The sequence below is a fragment of the Camelina sativa genome, chromosome 11 (assembly GCF_030686135.1).
Source record: "Camelina sativa cultivar CO46 ecotype springtype chromosome 11, ASM3068613v1".
Lineage (NCBI taxonomy): Eukaryota > Viridiplantae > Streptophyta > Magnoliopsida > Brassicales > Brassicaceae > Camelina > Camelina sativa.
In genome coordinates this window covers 25,617,210-25,631,137 of record NC_141890.1, presented here as the reverse complement: position 1 = coordinate 25,631,137, position 13,928 = coordinate 25,617,210, and the positions used below count along the sequence as shown (strand labels likewise).

The window sequence follows — 13,928 nt, the reverse complement described above, 5'->3', positions numbered from 1 at the left end:
ATGGTGTACCATCTGAATCTGGTGTATCATCTAGATCTTGTGTACTATATGGATTTGGTGTATCATCTGGGTGTGGTGTGGTGTACCATTTGGATTGGTTTATCCTCTAAGTTTGGTGTATCATTTTGGTTTAGTGTATTATCTAATTAAATTTTCAAAATGAAAACCCTACAATCTAAATACTAAATCCTATCCCTTCAATATTATACCCTAAATATAAAATAGAGAATCCCTGCCTAAACAAAATCTAAAACTAACAAAAAATATTGTATAATGTGTGAAATAATATAATTCTAGTGTATAATCTGAGTTTTGCGTACCATCTGGGTTGGGTGTACCATTTGAGTTTAGTATACTCTCTGGGTTTGATGTACCATCTAGATAAATTTTCAAAACTAAACCCTATACTCTAAATACTAAAGTCTATCCCTTCAAAATTATACCCTAAACGTAAAATAGAGAACCCAAACCTAAAAAAAAATCTAAAAACCAACTTAAAATATTGTAATGTGTGAAATACTGTTATTCTGGTGTACAATCTGGGATTGGTGTACCATCTGGGTTGGGTGTACTATCTGGGTTTAGTGTACTATCTGGGTTTGGTATACGTGGACCATCTAAATAAATTTTTAAAACTAAACTCTACACTCTAAATACTAAACCTTATCTCTTCAAAACTATACCCTAAATGTAAAATAGAGAACACAAACCTAAAAAAAAACTAAAATCTAACTTAAGATATTGTAATGTGTGATATATTGTTTTCTAGTGTACAATCTGGGTTTGGTATATCATCTAGGTTGGATGGACCATTTGAGTTTATTGTACTAATTGGGTTTGGTTTACCATCTAAATAATTTTTTAAAACTAAATCCTACACTCTAAATACTAAACAATATCCCTTCAAAACTATACCCTAAACGTAAAATAGAGAACCCAAACCTAAAAAACTAATTCTAGAAATTTGGACAGTTTATGAAATTTCTAAAAATTAATTTAAAATATTTTAATGAGTCTAATAATGATATGTTGGGAAGTTTATGAAATGTGTGATATTATTGTCTATAAAACTTGTTTTAGTGTTGTTTTAGCATATTTCTCAAAAATCAAGCACACATCTAAAATCAAAACACATAAATCAATTAAGAAAATGATTTATTCATTTGTAAAAATAATTGTTTTTTATTTAGGTTATTATTTTGGTCATGTGTAAAAAAAAATAAACTGTATAAAGTTCATCATTTATTAAAATATACCTTTGTTATTAGACTGATTTTTATTAGGCTATTTAACAACAAATTTGTCTTTAAGTGGATAAATAAAAAAAACAAACAAGGTTAAAAATGTCATTTTCTAAATGTTTCTCTAAGGGCATCACCATGGTGATCCTTTTTGGGATCTCAGATTTATTTTATTAATATTTTAATACAATAATATTATCTAATTTAATTAGTTATTTTTTTTAAAAAATAAACCAATCAGATCGTGACACATAAGCGAGAGAGGGTCAAAAGAGTGTCTCTCTGTATCTGCTACGAGACCTTGTGTCTCTCTCTTTCCTCAGCTTTTTTTTTTTTTTTTAATTAAAGACACTCTTCTCTAGATGATAGATGGATTTGCTCTAATAGAACTTTCCATTAGAGAAGAAAGAGAAAAGTGTCTATTTCTTAAATTTGTTTTCAAAAGTGTCTTACTTTTCAAATTATTTGTTGAAAAAGTGTCTACTTTACCAATTAAGTCTTGTTATAAATAACATTACGATTGGCCACTTAAGTATTTACCGGCACACAATTTCACATTCTTTTGCAGATTTCTTCTCAATCAAGTGTTGGATTAATGGAGATATGAAGCTTGGTTGTTTCGGTGAACCCTAATTTATCTTCCTTTGAGCTTCTTTCTCGTCCTGTACCTCCCATCACTCGCTCACTCGTTAGGTTCAAATCAGCTAAACAAGCCCCCGCACCATTCATAGGGTTTCGGCGTCGAATAGTGATCAAACTTCTTCAACTGATGTGAGACCTATTTACGTCCCGACGTCTCCCAATCGCGAGCTCCAGACTCCTCACAGTGGGTAAATTGAAAATATGAACTTAATAAATGTTCTTTTCCTACTTTGCTTGTTAATCAAACAATGTTGTTTTTAACTTTCGTAAAAAAACAATTTACAGATACCATTTCGATGGATCAGCAACCAAGTTCTTCGAGGGGTGGTATTTCAGGGTTTCAATCCCAGAGAAGAAGAAAAGTTTTTGCTTTATGTATACTGTGGAGAATCCTGCATTCCGGCAGAGTTTGTCACCAGTAGAAGTTGCTCTATATGGACCTAGGTTCACTAATATGATTATTAGGTTTTGATATGTTATTAGAATTATGGTATTATTCATTTTTAATTAGATTTAAGGTTTTATATAATTTACTTTTAATAGGAGAGATAGGTCGGTTTGTAAGGTTCTATATAAGAACCCTCTTATGCTAATGAGAAGGAGAAGCTCCAACAATTAACCTAATTCTCAAAGAGAGAGTTGGGTTAAAGGGGGTTTTAGCTAAATCGTTTTCATTCTCTTAGCTTCAAAACGGCACCTATTACTAGAAACAAGGCAAAGGCTGCGGCTCATAACAACTTGGTATCAGAGCCAACCGAAACCATGGGAGAGATGGAGTCAATAACAGCAAACTCTCGCAACTCGTGAAGGCAATCAGTGACTTGACAACAAAGGTGAGCAGTATGGATGAGCGACTAGAACCCATGGGAGCTGCGTTGGGATCTCTTCAACAGACTGTTACGGTTCAGCAAGCAGCAATTGCTCAAACTGTGGCAACCCAGGAGGATTTCCGTGAGCAAACTCTCTCCTCAATGGAAGCACTTCAAAAAAAACAAGCTAACTTGGCCGACGAGGAGGGAAAAGAACAACTGCAGAGGGCTTCATCTGGAGAAAGATTTGATGCGGAATCCAATAAGAACTGGTTGGAGGGATTTGGATCTGCTTCAAAAAGAGTGGGGACTCAAGACCTTAACATTGGGCAGGGAAACACAAAATCAAGAGGACCATGGGCTGTACGAACCATGGGAAGGGAACAAGGACATCGGCGAGCAGATGGAGGAGGAGATTGGCCTGTTCGCTCCATCGGAGTGGAGGTTGATGATTTTTATCCAGAAGATGATCTTGTGACAGGAAAAAGGGAGACTAGAGGAGAGGAAGAGAAATATAAGGTCTTGGGGGATAAATCTGGGTCGTCAAGATATACTGTTGCCCCATCTAGGATGGAATTTCCTCCTTATGATGGCACCACTAACGCCATGTAGTGGCTACAAAGGTGTGAAGATTACTTTGATGACCAACGAATTTTTAATGACGATGCTAAGGTCCGACAAGCCACTTTTGTTCTCACAGGCCATGCATACCATTGGCATCACAATTTGCGCCGTTTAATAACAAATCGGCTCAGTTGGGCTGAGTTTTAAAAAATTTGCAAGAGCAGATTCGGAAGAGCAGATGGTGTGAATCCAATAGGGGAATTATGTAACTTAAGACACACGGGAACAATGGATGAATATTGTGATCACTTTGAGGAATGTTTGGGACGACAAACTCGCTTAACAGGAGAACAACAGCTTTGGCAGTTTTGTGCGGGGCTAACCGATAGCTTGCGAAAAGAAGTCGAGTATCTCCGACTTGAAACGATCTTTGAAGCTATGGAGTATGCACGGGATAATGAATACAAGATTGAAGGTGATAAACGTACTCGGACATTTGGAGGTCACTTTGCTCCAACAGCTAGATATTCAATTCCGCTAACTAGGTCAGCATTGGCAGCAAATGGTGGGAACCAAAGCGGAAAAGACAAGGAAGCTCAGTTTCCCCAACAAACAGAAGAGAAACCAGCTCCTCAACAACAATTTTTGAAGAAATTGACCACCACAAAAATGGCAGAGCGACGAGCAAAAGGTCTCTGCTTCAACTGTGATGAATTCTTCACCCGAGGGCATGTTTGCAAACCAGTTCTTTTTCAAATCACGGTAGTCAATGATGGGGCTAATCAAGACGACAAACCAATTGAAGAGGAGGACATGCCATGAGCTGACGCTTGAGGACAAGCTTCAAGTGGAAGAGGGGAGTAATGATATGATTATTAGGTTTTGATATGTTATTAGAATTATGGTATTATTCCTTTTTAATTAGATTTAAGGTTTTATATAATCCCCTATATATTAATAGAGAAGCATATTTGCAAAAAAAAGCTGATGTGTCAGCGTTACAGAGCTCTGGACACTTTTTATCAAACAACCCTCAAAATATCAACTTAATTACAGCTTTCTGCCATTCTATTTTATATTAATTTTTATAATTTAAATCCCTAAAAATACCTGATCGAGTTTAATAATATCACTTTTAGGGATATAATAAATCATAAATTTAATACCTGATTGGATTTAATAATAAAATTATTAGGGTCAAATTAATCATATATTTTATACCGCATATATAGTGGTTTGTTAACATAAAATCCATATATAAAATGATGTAAATTTTTTTAATAATATATTTTTTTGGGTCTAATGATTTATATATTACGAAATATTAAAATTTCAGCATAATGATTTTGTAAAAAAAACAAACAAGGTCACAACACATTACATAACAGATTATTTGCCTATTTTAATCAACTGATGGTAAATAGAAAACTGTTATTTAAAATTACTAGGATTTATAGTTCAGGATTTACTAGAATTTATCAGAATTTAGATCTCTATTAATATTAAAAATTTAATATTTAAACAAAAATATAACAATTATTTTTTTTTTTAGTTTTGGATAACAAAATAAAAAAGGGTATAAGGAAAGCCTCAAACGAATATTCATCACCTCACTAATCTGTTTAATGCCCTATATTTTAGGAACAAATAAATCTTACCAGTGAAATAAATTTAATATTTCCAAAACATATGGCTGGATCACTGCAATTATAGTTGGCGAATCAAACGAATATCCTTGATTATAGTTGTTTACAAGATTATCAATAATTATAGTTGTTTACAAGATATGACGTGTTACTATAATTAGCTCATACAAAAGTGATTTCAGTTTCAAAATAAATTTACCACATTGATAAATATAAAACAGAGATACTCTAACCCGAAAAAGAATCATATACACTACACTTAAAGGTCTTAATATATTTACAGAAACCATTCAACTTGATTTGCGTAATCATATCTCCCAAATAAATCCAAAATCAAATACCTAATCATATTTTTCTAATTTGCTTAATTGGAGGGGTTTTGAAAAAATAGAAAATAAAATCCTAATAGAAATTATTACCCTTATATATTCGTTCTTCCAATCACCATCTAAACCACCATTTCACCACGCAAACAAAATCACAGTTTACAAGTACTCTATCTTTTAATCTCTCATGGCTTCTTTCAACAATGTTTGTGACTTGAAACCTTTTACAAATATGTGAAAGAGTAAGGTGAAGATCATACGACCGTGGAAACAATACTCAGCTACTACGAGTAAAACAATTGAAATGATCTTGATATATGCTATTATTGATAATGAGATTGTTTTAAAATTCCCCACTTATATATACTCAACTTTTTATAGCGTTTTGAAATTAGAGATTAACTAATATTATTTCCATTGTTTATATATAGCATAAAACTTTTGTATTTGTCATCTATTTTATTGCAATGATGTTTTAACTAAAGCACGCAGATTAAATTTTTTTTACTTTTAACAAGTTCAACCAATCAGAAACAATACTGCATAATATAAAATACTAAACTAATCTAAAAGTTGCATAGAAACTTGAAAACATCCTATATTATGAAACAAAAAACTTCTCTAAAACATCTTATATTTTGAAACGGAGGGAGTATATGTTTACTGTTTACATTATATAATTTCTATTTTTTATAATAATTATATTTTTATTATACCAAATCTTTAAAGGGGGACAAAATTCAAGCTACCGTCAAAAAATTGGCAAAACAGATAATTCAAATAAATTATATAGCAAATACAAAAAAATTTGTTATATAATTTGTTTTTTGTATTTTTTTTGACAAAAAAATACAAAAAAATATAAATAATTTTCAGTAGCATATTCCCGCGTGAGGCAGGGATCCTCTACCTAGTTTACTTTTAATAGGAGAGATAGGTCGGTTTGTAAGGTTCTACATAAGAACCCTCTTATGCTAATGAGAAGGAGAAGCTCCAACAATTAACCTAATTCTCAAAGAGAGAGTTGGGTTAAAGGGGGTTTTAGCGAAATCGTTTTCATTCTCTTAGCTTCAAAACGGCACCTATTACTAGAAAGAAGGCAAAGGCTGCGGCTCATAACATTCACTGGTGTCGGAGCCCAGATTCTTGGCGCTAATGATAAGTATCTTTGTCAATACACACAAGACTCTCACAACTTCTGGGGAGGTATACTTCTTGCTCCTTAAGATTGCTGTCTGTTTCATGACAATAAGAAGTTAAAATATGAGGTCGTTATTGATCTAATAAGTCTTTTGTTATATTCTTTGGTGCTGGTGTTGTTTTCTTTAACGTACATATATTAGTTCACATGACTTTAAAGGTTCACCTAATCATTTTACTCATGTATAGATCGACATGAGCTAGTTTTGGGGAATACTTTTCATGCAGTGCCAGGCACAACTTCTCCAAACAGGGAGGTTCCTCCAGAGGTTAGAGAAAAAGAATCGCATCAAAATACTGTTTTGAAAGGTTGATATGTAAAGCATAGTGTTTGATTGTAGGAATTTAACACAAGAGTGTTAGAAGGATTCCAAGCTACCCCATTTTGGCATCAAGGTCACATTTGCGATGATGGCCGGTAATTATCTGATTCGTTGCACTGCAACAAGCCAACAAGATATCACTATATTATAAAAATATTGGATACTGATATTTTTAATGAAAAGTTTTTGGATTCAATTTACTTGTTTTGGTAGGACTGACTATGCGAAAACTGTGAAATCTGCTCGTTGGGAGTATAGTACTCGTCCTATTTACGGTTGGGGTGATGTTGGAGCCAAACAGAAGTCTACTGCAGGCTGGCCTGCAGCTTTTCCTGTATTTGAGCCTCATTGGCAGATATGCATGGCAAAAGGCCTTTCCACAGGTTTGACCTTTGCTCTCTTTATTTTCTTAAGTTAGTAGAAAATTAAGAAAGAAATCATTTACTTGCTTTATTATCCTCTTTTAATCAGCAGAAATTAAACTGTTACTTTAGTTCTTATGTTTTTTCTCTTGATTTTGCAGGGTGGATAGAATGGGGTGGTGAAAGGTTTGAGTTCCGTGATGCACCTTCTTATTCAGAGAAGAATTGGGGTATAGGCTTCCCAAGAAAATGGTTTTGGGTAAACAGATCTTATACCTTCTGTTACATTGTCTTGTTGCAGACTTTAGGCATCTAGTTGGGCATGTGTATATACCACCCACATGTACTACTACACTTGAACCCTGTTCGATAGCTTTATTTGTCAATGTCTCTTTACAGGTCCAATGTAATGTCTTTGAAGGAGCAAGTGGAGAAGCAGCTTTGACAGCTGGTGGTGGTTTGAGGCAGTTGCCTGGATTGAACACATATGAAAATGCTGCACTGGTATGCCATGAGAAAGTGAATGAATCTACAATGTTTAGAAGGCAAATAGCTTACAAAATCTCTGTGCAGGTTTGTGTACACTATGATGGGGAATTTTACGAGTTTGTACCGTGGAATGGTGTTGTTAGATGGGAAATGTCTCCCTGGGTTATTGGTATGTAATTGCAGAGAACGAAACCCATATGGTAAAATTTGTTTTTCTTCCTCAGATTCATTCTGCTTCAGTTTTGACATCATCATATACAATGCCTTCTGGCTAGATTCCTGAGACTCGATGAATGTCTCGTGGCAGGTGGAACTAGAGACAAGAACAAATGAACCGGGTACACCTCTGCGTGCTCCTACCGCAGAAGTTGGACTAGCTACTGTTTGCAGAGATGTCACGGTGAATTGAAGTTGCAGATATGGGAACGGCTACATGATGGAAGTAAAGGCAAGGTATATATGCATGCAAATGTTAAGCTAGTCCCAAGGCAGTTAAAACAAGATTATAAACGTTGTTGGTTATGGTTAATAAATGATGCAGGTGATACTAGAGACAAAGAGCACAATGGCAGCGGTGGAGATAGGAGGAGGACCGTGGTTCGGGACATGGAAAGGAGATACGAGTAACACCCCCGAGCTACTCAAACGGACTCTGCAGGTCCCATTGGATCTTGAAACCGCCTTTGGTTTGGTCCCTTTCTTCAAGCCACCTGGTCTGTAAACATTGATGAGGACATTATAGGAGCAATTTTTAAAACCAATTCTGACGTCACGCCCGTTTGTGTGTGGTTTGGTTTGACACAACAATCATCAATGGACTATATAATGTCCACTCATCAATGTAAACTTTATCTCTATGGTGAACTTGTTAGAAATCTTCTAAACGGATCTATATTTTTATGTTGGACTGGATAATCAATCCGTAAATGTTTTCGAAATTCAACTCTACAAATGTACTAACTTTTTGATATCAACTCTACAAGTCTATTTCTATACTATCAAACAACTTCACATCAAATATCTGATCGTCAAAATATGGCACGAATATTTTGCCTCTCTGACGTTGTTGACTCTTTCTATGTCAACTTCAGTGCCTTGTGGTCGCAAAGCGTCAATATCACTTGTATGTAGTTACGACTTAGAGAGGTCGTTTATTGAAGAAACGCTGTTTTATTTCCAAAACCAAACCCAACAAAATATGTAACAGTTTTTTATATAACCAAACAAAATGCAATACGATAATCTAAAGCTAATTTGATTAAACTTATTTTGCAAATGACCAAACCAACAAAACCCTCTTTTTAAGCCACATATCTTGCTCTGTGTTCTCTCCCTTTTCCAATAATGAAAACAGGACAAGAAAAAATGTAGACGAAAAAATTAGTTATTTCTTTTAAAAATTTAGTTTGGCCGACAATTATATAACATGCATTGTGCACTATTGATATTTTCAAATTGTTTTACAAATTTCATTTTAGTCCTTGTAATATATATATATTTTACAAATAATTCTATTAAATTCAATTGTTAGAAATATATCTATATAAATTCAAACACACTAAATTATATTGATATATAAAAGATATACAATTTACAAAAGATATTTTTTTACAACAATATTGCAATAATTGATCACATATGGGAGCACTATGAAAATAGTTATATTAAGTCTTTTATACTTTTTTTTTTCAACAGTCTTTTATACTTTTACATGTATTTTTTTTTTTATGTTTTTTGAAAATTACATATTATTTTGTTTAATCATATAAGATCTTGTACTTTTAATATTGTTTGATCTAATTTTAAATTGTGTGTTTTATATTTATCTATGAAAGTTTTAATCATTATAACTAATTATTGGTAATATTGTGGACTATAATATAAATATACAAAAATTAGAAATAAATTTGAGGTTACATCATTGAAATCAATAACCCTCAAATGCTTATTTTGAAGGTATGTATGTTCGGATGTTTCCTTAAAATGAAGGCTATTGTTGGAGATACTATTAGAATTTTCCACTTTTTTTTGTGCAACGATTGGTTTCATTAGGAAACTTAAGTTTGGGTCAGACCCATTGTAACATGTGCCAAGGCCTCTTTTGCCAGTGAATCGGCTGAGAGGTTAAGGGCACGAGGAACAAAGGAAAACAAACAGTTGGTAAAAGTTTTTGATAGCTTAAGGATATCGTAATGAATCTCGTGAATCTCCTTTGGATGAAGATCCGAATTGAGTGTTGTGACCAGCTGAGCTGAATCAGTAGCAAATGTGACTTTAGTGAATCCAAGAGTTCGAGCATGGGAGATAGCTTGTAACAGCGCCAGTGCTTCGGCCAACAGTGGATATGAGACATTCTCCGCAGAGCCCGAGTCTTGGAAGATCTCCGAACCTGAATGGTCAGAAAACACCCAGCCATGACCCGCTTGTTTGTCCGGTCTCCAAGCTGCATCTGTGTTACATCTGAAGGTAGACATATCCGTCTGTATCAGGGTCGATGCTGCAGGGGGTGGGGCGTGGGTCAGTAAAGTGAGGAATTGAGCCATGCTCCATTCTTTTGCTTTTGTTATTGCTTGAGTAACAGCCTCATGTGGTTGTATATGGCGGTGTTGGAAAACCCTTTGGTTTCTCGCTGACCATAAGGACCAGAAGATCCATGGGGCTAGTGGGATATCAGCCAAACCTACTGGTGGGAGGCAGAGTAGATTTTTGGTGGCTTCAAATCCAGTTCTAAAGTCTTGGATTTGGGGAGGGAGACCGGGGATTTGGATCGGTATGCTTTGCCAGATCTAGGTCGCAAATGGGCAAGTAAAGAATAGATGCAAGATGGTTTCCTCCGTTCCACACGAGCTGCATACAGCGTTACTGATGATGTTTCGACGTCGAAGATTCTCTCCCACTGGTAAGGCGTTTTGGAGTGCCTTCCAAATGAGGAGTTTAGTTTTGGGGGGGGGGGGGGGCACTTCAGGTTCTAGAGTTTTGTCTTCCAGTTAAACTCATCAACGGGTTGGTCTCCCGTAAGAGTATCTTCTTCATCGTTTAGAGCTTCATAGTACCCAAATCTCGTAGAGTAAACCCCCGAAGTTGTGGGTAGCCATGCCCAAGAATCCGGTCCTCCCTTCTTGCTAGGATGTAAGGTTAGGATCTCCTTCTCATAACTTGGTAAGATATCTCTTATCTTTTCTTTGTCCCACACATTCTGACCCGTTTGCATTAGGTGTGCCACTTTATCCAGATGGGCAAATTCTGTAGCTGGACCGGTGGGCATGAGAGGTTTCTCAATCAAGAGACATGGTTCTCCCCAGATTGGGGTGGTTTCTCCATTACCGATCAACTTACTAAGATGAGGCTTGAGAAGGTCTCTGCCTATGCAGATGTTTCTCCATCCATGCGATGCCGAGTTTGGAACCTTGCAGTGTAGGAAGTGTGAGCTTGGACAGTATTTCCCCAAGAGTACTCTTCCTAACAGGCAGTTTGGTTTGGTAAGGATTCTCCAACTGGCTTTTGCTAATAGGGCATCATTAAACTTCTGAATATCCCTAAATCCTAGGTCCCCTTTGCTTATAGCTCGTGTCATTTTCTTCCATGATACCCAACACATCTTTTTTTCTCTGTGTTGGCATCCCACCAGAATCTTGTGAATGCAGATTGGATGCGTTTGCAAAGAGACATTGGGATTTTGAAACATGTCATTGTGTACGTTGGCATTGCTGAAAGTACCGCTTTAAGAAGGGTTAGCTTCCCTATTGAGGAGAGGAATCTGGATGACCAGTTGCGGGCTCGTTGATTGATTTTATCAATAATACTGGTAAAGAAGTCCTTCTTTTTGCGACCAAATAACTCCGGTAATCCCAAGTATTTTCCTTTTCTTCCCTCGCTAAATATTTTCAGTTCTTGTTCGACTCTGTCCTTTATCGCCTGTGGAGTTTTTGATGAGAAGGTTATTGCCGACTTTTGCAGGTTAATCTTTTGCCCGCATGAGATCTCGTATTTCTGGAGAATCTTCATCAGCTCTTGGTAACATGATGGGTCAGACTTGCAGAAGAACATCATGTCATCAGCAAACAGTAAGTGGTTCACTCTAGGGTTGTTCAAAGAGACTCTGATTCCTTCAAGTTTTCCTGAATCTTGGGCTTTATTGTAGAGGCCTGAGAGTACCTCGCTGCAAAGAATGAAGATATAGGGGGATAGCGGGTCCCCTTGGCGGATCCCTCTTTCCGGTGTTACTAAGCCCTTAGCAGTTCCATTGAGAAAGTAAGAATAAGAGACAGTAACGATACACTGCATCATCCATTGTATCCATCAGGTGTGGAATCCCATTTTCTTCAACACTGCTTCCATAAAGTCCGATTCCAAGCGATCATAAGCCTTGCTCATGTCTGTTTTCACTGCCATATAGACTTTCTTTTTTGCTCCCGAGGTCTTTAGGTAGTGTAGAGTTTCGTGTGTGATCAAAACATTGTCACTTATAGCTCTTTTGGGGACAAGCAGATTGGTTTTTCGAGATAATATTCTGCAGAACAGGTTGAAGTCGCTTGGACAGGATCTTGGCGATGATTTTATAGTACACAGAACATAAGGCAATGTGTCTGTACTCTGAAACCTTCTTTGGACTTGTAATCTTTGGGATCAGTCTCACATGAGTATGGTTGATCTTTGGTGGTAGGATCCCGGAGGTGAAGAAGTTCTGGATCTCTGTAGTGATCTCCTCTCCAATGGAGTTCCAATTTGACTGGAAGAAGCTTGCAGAAAAGCCATCTGGTCCAGGGGCCTTATCAGCATGGATCGAGAAGCAGGCTTTTTTAATTTCCAGAGGAGTTGGAAGCTTAATGAGGGATTCATTGACTTCAGAGGATATACATGGGGAGATAACTTCTCGACAATCTCTGTACTATGGCTCCCCTGGGAGGTGAAGAGGGTCTGGTAATATTTAGATATTTCTCTTTCAATTTCCGCATCTTCAAATACTGGGTGACCTTCCTCTTCTTCAATGACAAAAATATTATTGATTGCTTTCCTTCCTCTGGTAGAAGCATGGAAAAACCCTGTATTCCTATCCCCCAAGGCAAGCCAAAGTTGACGGCTTCTTTGCTTCCAAAACTCCTCCTTAGCTTGGTAAGCCGCCAAAAGTTCTTTATTGATTAGGTAGATTTGATCATTGTCTATTGCATCACTGGCCATGCTGTCCTCCAGTCATTGTCTGAGCTCTTCGATTTTCTGTTGGCTATTAGAGTGTTTCTCTTTATTCTATTTTATAATTACCCGACGACAGAGTTTGATTCTCTCATCTGTGGTTGTGGCGGTTGAGTGCTTCCAGGCTGTCTGGATTAGCTTTTTAACTTCTGCATTGTCTCTTAATCTGCGGTCATAGCGAAACAGACCAGCTTGTTTCTTTTTTTTTCAGAGTTAAAGGAGACAACGATTGGTTTGTGGTCAGAGCCTTCAAAACGTAGGTATTCACTACGACCAGAGGGATAGGCCTCCGCCCAGGCACTATTTGCCATGGCTCTATCAAGATGACAACGAACCAAATGTGAGTGCCTCTGTCCCCGCCAAGAGAGAAAATTCCCAGAGTAGTTAAGATCATATAGATCACATTCTGACATAAAGGTTCTAAGGTCAACAAATGATCCTTCTGATATTACCGGTCCTCCTCTTTTTTCAGAGTTATTAATGGTATCATTGAAATCTCCTGTTAGGATCCATGGACCCTCTCTTGTTTCTGCAAAAGCACGGAGTTCTTCCCAAGTTTGGATTCGTTTTGCTCTGTCCGGCTCGCCATAGAGAAAGGTAGCAAAGAAAATCCTTCCTCTGGCACTAATCTTGGCGTTAATGAAATTCTGGCTAGAACTGATGATTTCTACCTCTGCTCCTTGTTTCTAGAAAAGTGCAAGTCCCCCAGCTCCCGGAGAAAGCGGTGGGATAAGCATATTTGAAGGATAATCTAACCAATCTAGTTTTTGGAGCACTTGTTCTGAACTATTCTTTGTCTCCATGAGGAATAAGAAGTCAGGAGATATTTTCCAGTGAATATCCTTGAGTCGACGAACTGTTATAGGATTCTCCAACCCACAACAGTTCCAACTCACAATCTTTAAGGAAGAGGAGCTGGTGGATTCTGAAAATCCACTCCTTTCTTTCTTGCCGGAATTAAAATGATAGGTGGGGGTGCAGTTGATGACGCTGACTTACTAGCAGGTGAAGGGGGTTCACATACTTGAGCGGGTGAGCGGTTTGGCTTTGAGGATCTAGCTCTACTGGAGTTACCCTTCTCTGTAACATAGGTACCTTTTCCTGAACTAGCTTTTCTTGGGGACCCTTTAGTGAGG

General features: G+C 36.8%; 1 protein-coding gene and 2 pseudogenes across 2 annotated transcripts; 2 read left to right on the top strand and 1 right to left on the bottom strand.

Moving 5' to 3' along the window:
• The first annotated feature begins 1,836 nt into the window (after positions 1–1,836).
• Positions 1,837–8,328, top strand: LOC104724084 (tocopherol cyclase, chloroplastic-like; annotated as a pseudogene). Its single transcript, XR_015572983.1, has 11 exons — positions 1,837–2,071; positions 2,169–2,327; positions 6,334–6,434; positions 6,618–6,697; positions 6,770–6,846; positions 6,965–7,134; positions 7,275–7,372; positions 7,513–7,617; positions 7,687–7,802; positions 7,910–8,055; positions 8,144–8,328. The product of XR_015572983.1 is annotated as a tocopherol cyclase, chloroplastic-like (transcript).
• On the top strand, positions 2,726–4,078 carry LOC147934381 (uncharacterized; annotated as a pseudogene).
• Positions 8,329–9,659: 1,331 nt separating the features above from the next.
• LOC147934380 (uncharacterized) lies at positions 9,660–10,145 on the bottom strand. The gene has a single exon (XM_087472611.1). The coding sequence runs from the start codon at positions 10,143–10,145 to the stop codon at positions 9,660–9,662; it is 486 nt and encodes a 161-aa protein (XP_087328737.1).
• Positions 10,146–13,928: the final 3,783 nt, after the last annotated feature.

Excerpts from the sequence above, each read along its gene's own strand:
- LOC147934380 (XM_087472611.1), bottom strand. The coding sequence starts at position 10,145 with ATGGCTCAATTCCTCACTTTACTGACCCACGCCCCACCCCCTGCAGCA.